We start from the raw sequence: 5,355 nt of genomic DNA on the forward strand, positions 1-5,355 counted from the left end.
CAATCCATTAATCCATAGTAATAAAAATAAACCAAATAAATAAATAAATGGAGAAAAAAAGGTTTGGCTTTGCAAAAGAATTTCAACTAACAAATTTATAGTAATTCCCCAATTTATGAATGAATTCTGTTCCAGAAGAATGTTAGTGAGTCAGATTCATCTGTAAGTCCAACAACGTTAAGTAGTATACACCTTTGACACAAATATACAATGTAAAGCATAAAGACCCAAATGTGTCAGATGTTCATAAGTCAGGGACTTGCTGTAAATTGATGAGGAAAATAAAGTTACCCATAGCTAAATGCCACAGCTTTAACTGTAAACAGTCTAGATCTACCAGAGAATGTTAAACTCAATGGGTGAAAGTTTAAGGAGAATGAGTATAGTTTCAAAGCATCTTCCCCCAAAACATGTGTTACAGCTTGTACCTAGATTCTGCCTCACAGCTTCATGTAGTCATAGGTGGGGCTTTTCAGAAGGGGATGGATCCAGTGTGTGTGAATGTGGACTAAGGGTGTGATACTGGGATTAAGGGTGTGTGGTACTAGACCAGTCCACTGATTGGTTTATCATAGTTCTGGGTGTCAATGAGAAGCACCCCCCACCATGAGTGGCACCACCCAGAGGCTTGCAGCCTGCATGAGATAAAAGGGGAAGAGGGGCTTGCTGCTGCTACCTACTGTTTCACTGCTTTCCGCTGGCCCTGCCATGGACTGTTCCTCCTCTGCTATGCTACCCTCCCTTGGACCCACTTGACTAGGGACGGAAACTCCTATAAACTGTAAGTTAAAATAATTTTGTCCTTTACCTTTCAGTGTCATGTATTTTGTCTCAACAATGAGAAAAGTAACTAAGGCTACATGTTAACTGCAAATGGAAAAATAGTAACTCTACCACGGAAACCTGGCAAAAGAAATGTGACAGATACCACTTTAATCATGAAATCAAGATCAACAAACATATCCGCTTCATGTTCCCTGGAAGGCATAGTATCACTTCTGTGATGTTCCTTCCAGAAATGAATAACCTCAATTTAATCATGAGGAAACATCAAAGGCAAATGTACATTCTATAAAATAGCTAAAAAGTGTTCATCAAAGTGTCTAGCCCATGAGAAGACATAAGAGTCAAATGTGTAGGAAACTAAGGAAACATAACAGCTAAGTATAAATAATAAGTGTTCCTGGCTTAGATCCTAGAAGAGGAAAAATATTTAGTAGAAAAACTGATGAAATTAGATCATGCCTATCATTTAGATTAGCGATTGACTGACGCTGTCCCACAGGCTAAAACTGACCTATTGGCTTTTTTTTAATAGTTTCACTGGCAGATAGCCATGGACTGCTTTCTCAAAATGGTAGAGTGAAGTAATTGTGACAGAGATCTTTGGACCTGCAAAGTATAAATATTTGCTGTCTAGGGACCAACAGCACAACATCTAGGTTTAAGGAGATTCTCCCCTGGCCATTTGTGCAAACTCACAAGCTCACATGCCTGCTTTTTTACTTGTGCAGCTCTGAGAATTAGTGCCCCCTGAAATTGGCATCTGGGACACCCTGCTTGCTTCCCTCTAGTCCTGAACTCATTAATCATTCACAAAAAAACATCTGCTGACCCTGGCTGCCTTCGTAGTGTTGTAGCAATGTTGGTTTTGGGGCTTTGATCCTTTACTACCCTATGTATAGGTATAATGTTAACATTAACAGAAGCTGGGTAGGAATTCTGTGTACAAGTATTATTTTTGCAACTTTTCTATATGTCAAAAATTATTTCAAAATAAAAGATCTTACAAGTAATTCTGTACAGGATACATGTATGAGGTCCCAGCTGCCCTGTGAGGCCCAAATAGGAGTCACAACCACAGCCTGCTCCTCTGTGCCAGGCGCTTTCTACGCACTTTAGATATGCGGCTCAATCCCCACAACTCTGAGGCGAGCACTGCACCCCACAGGAAAGTCAAGTAATTTTCTCCAGCTTTTACACGGCAGAGTAAAGATTAGATCCCAGACAACATGAAGTTGGTAACAAAAAGAAGGGGAAAATAGATGTTTCCACCTATCAGTTTTGTGCTCAATGTTCAAGTTCATGAAGTCTTGAAGTCACGATGCTTCCTTAGCATTACTACAGAAATAGCGGCCAAATATTTAAAACCCAAGTAAGATTCATACTAGGGAGGATGATTTACATGCTTAGTGTGATATATGTGTCATCAAGGACTTCAGCAGATTTATAACATACATCTTTCATGTAAAATCCAGTATTTCCCTGGATAGCCTGTGATACAACTTTGGTAAATTGTTTTAAAATGGAGAGTGTGTTGTTTTCTAGGCAAGAGCATGGGAATATTCCCCCTCCTGACTAACACTTGGCATGCTTTAGGTAAAGGAGAAAATGTAGTCTCAAGGTTCACTGTCATGATTTCTTTAATTTGTGAAGGGTGGTTTTTTACAGTCTCTGAGAAAAAAAGCCCAATTACTACTTTAGAAATATATATGTATATATATATAAAATTTTATTTTGAACTTAATTTCTAACACAAGCTTTAAATTGTAAGAACTATACACTGTACCAAAGCAAAACATTATATGGTTATCTCAACTTAGTTGTTATAAGTAAAATCAAAATATCAAATTGCTTTGAAATAATTTTGAGTATGAAGAGTTCTGGTCAATTTAAGAGCATCAAATCAAAGAATATTTGAAGTAAAGGAAATTCAACTAATATAAATCAAATTAAGGAAATGTTCCACTAAAGAGTCAAAAAAAGGACAAAAATTTTTAATGGAAAATATATCTACAAATAAGAGAGGAAGAGATACATGTAAAAAAAAGTAAAGAAACCATAAAAGGTCATTTCATTAAAAATTAAAGATCTTTAAACCAGCCAGCGTGGTGCAGGAAGATTGCCATGAGTTTGAGGTCAGCCTGAACTACATAGCAAGACCCTGTCTCAGAACAAACACACACACACACACACACACACACACAAAACCTAAGAAAAAAAATCTAAATTGTGAAACTTATCAAGTTACATTATATTTCTTTAATTTTAAATAATTTCTTTAAAAATTATCTGCTAACAGTATAATGTGTGAATGACACACACGGTAAAAACAGTAATAATATTTTTCAACTGCTGTAAGTAAATTATCATCAAAGTAAACAAAAGTAGTGTATTATTTTTGAGGAGAAATATTTAACTAAGAAGAGCATAACAACGGCGTGGTGGTGCACACCTGTAATCTCAGTATTCAAGAGGCTGAGGCAGGGGTTATCGCAGCGAGTTTGAGGCCAGCCCGGGCTCCATAATGAGCTCGAGGCCAGCCTGGTCTATATAATGAGACCCTGTCTCAAAAATTAATAAGTAAACATCACTAATGTACTGGAAAATTACATCTCAACTACAGACTGAATTACCATAATAAAGGTATAACTGTTCACACTGGAAAACACCGCAGCAGCGATCGCGTCAACCCTTCGAATACGTCCTTGTTCGCTACTACGGAACACAGCTTGCGACCCCGGCCAGAACGAAGCGTCGGACCGGAAGCTCCCGCCCCGGCAGATCTGGCGCGCGCTCACATCCTAACGCTCCCGGGCCCGCGTGACTGCAAAGCACAAAGGCGGGGCCTCCGGGCCGCTGCGCGAAGCTCAGGGCTGGCGCGGGACAGCCGCAGGATGCGGGCCGGCGCCGCCCTTACCGAGGAGCGTTCGTCGCAGCCCAGCAGCGCGTAGTAATCCTCACTGTCGTCTGCCCGGTAATTCAGGATCGCGTCCATCCGGAGGGGTAAACCCGTTGCTTTTCTCAGAAACCGGAGGGGAGTTCCAGCTGACAGGACAGGATCCCTCAGACCACAGCACACCCGCGCTCTCCGGGCGGAAGAGCCGGCTCTAGACCGGCCGCGGACTACTGGCAGTAATCGACCGAGGCCAGTAATTGAGCACCGCCTCTCATTGGCCGCGCGCAGACAAGGGACCGCCTCCATTGCCGGGGGTGGGGTGGGGAGACAACGGACCTCCTCCAATTGGCCGGGCGAGACAACTGACCGCCTCCATTGGCCGGGCGAGAGAACGGACCGCCTTCCATTGACTAGGCGCAGATAACGGGCCGCCTCCCATTGGCTGTGGCAGACTCAGGAGCGCGCGGTCGGAGCGGTGCCGCCTGGGATCTGCAGTTGGAGCGTGGGGAGTGGTGCGGCCGAGCCCTTCGTCGTAGAGTTATAAAAGACTGCGTTTTCAAACTCTCCAAGTCATCTCTCCATTTTCTATATTTTTTTCCTTTTTTTAAGAAACAAAACAGTTGGAGGCAATGCAGTACGTTTTAGAAAGTGTTAAGTAGGAATAGTGGGTATTTTGAGTGTTTACGGGATTTTGTATTTTGGGAACACCGGCAGGGCCTTGAGGACCCCCGACCCTTGGACCTACCAGAAATGTTATTTTAAAGGTAGGGGTGGAAGGAAATAAACTAGTGTAGGAAATGCTGGTTTGTTTCACAACTTACTCATTCAATATGTATTTACTGAGGAACTATTTTATGCTCACACAAGATCTTGATTGGAGGAGCGGGGCAGGGTCTCTCGGTGCAGTTCAGCCTGGCCTTAAGCGCACTTGTAGCCCAGAGTGGTGTTACACTCACTGCGCTCCTCCTGCCTCGGCCTCCCAGGTCTGGGATTACAGGTGGGTGTCCTCACGCCGAGTGCAATCTTGATTCTTGTAGAGTTTACCTAGTTATTTTCTTTGTTTCTTTCCTTCTTTCACAGAGCTATGGATCATCTTGTGCACTGTAGATGTCTTGGTTACTCTTCTCTTGTTGCTGAGACAAAATACCCTACGCTCCAAATGAGGGGAGGAAAGGTTTATTTAGCTCACAGCCTGTGGAGGTTTCAGTCCATAATCAGTGGCTCCAAGGCAGGGTGGCAGGGCACAGGGGCAACACTTCAAGGCGGCAGAAGACGGCCAAAGCAGCCCGAGTAAAAGGGGGGAAGCAAACCTCTTTTCCTCCCTTATATTGTAAGCAAGGTTCCTGCCCACACCATCTCCGAGCCCTCCTCTTGCACAGACTCAGGATGTTTACGGAGGACCCTGGCCCTCTGCTGAGTCACTTAGTTAAACTTCTAAACTTCTCAGTTCTCAAGTTGACACAATGTGTCCACCCTTATTTTGAGACAGGGTTTCACTACATTGCCCAGACTGGATTCAAAATTTAGATCCTCCTGCCTCAGTTTCTCAAGAGTGCTGGGGTTACAGGCATGCAGTTGCTTTGAAAACTGGGCCCATTTTTATTTTAAATTTTATTTTTTGAATGGGTACTATATTCACACAGTACGGAAATGTAAAGGCATAAAAGAGTAAACAT

At 42.8% G+C, this 5,355-nt stretch overlaps 1 protein-coding gene across 8 annotated transcripts in view; it reads right to left on the bottom strand.

Moving 5' to 3' along the window:
* Positions 1-4,496, bottom strand: part of Dnajc12 (DnaJ (Hsp40) homolog, subfamily C, member 12) — a 34,153-nt gene extending 29,657 nt beyond the window's left edge. For 4 of the 8 annotated variants that reach the window (XR_001234301.1, XR_001234300.1, XM_013514908.1 and 1 more), the window contains exon 1: positions 3,701-4,496. Coding sequence is in view for 6 of the 8 variants with exons in the window: in XM_013514908.1 (XP_013370362.1) it covers positions 3,701-3,985 (285 nt within the window). In the remaining 2 variants the exon portion in view is untranslated. The remainder of the gene's footprint in view (positions 1-3,700) is intronic. The other 4 variants (XM_013514903.1, XM_013514902.1, XM_013514904.1 and 1 more) reach the window with 3 other exon arrangements.
* Between the last annotated feature and the right edge of the window lie 859 nt (positions 4,497-5,355).

This window comes from Chinchilla lanigera, unplaced genomic scaffold (genome assembly GCF_000276665.1).
Source record: "Chinchilla lanigera isolate Chin_1 unplaced genomic scaffold, ChiLan1.0 scaffold00024, whole genome shotgun sequence".
Classification (NCBI taxonomy): domain Eukaryota; kingdom Metazoa; phylum Chordata; class Mammalia; order Rodentia; family Chinchillidae; genus Chinchilla; species Chinchilla lanigera.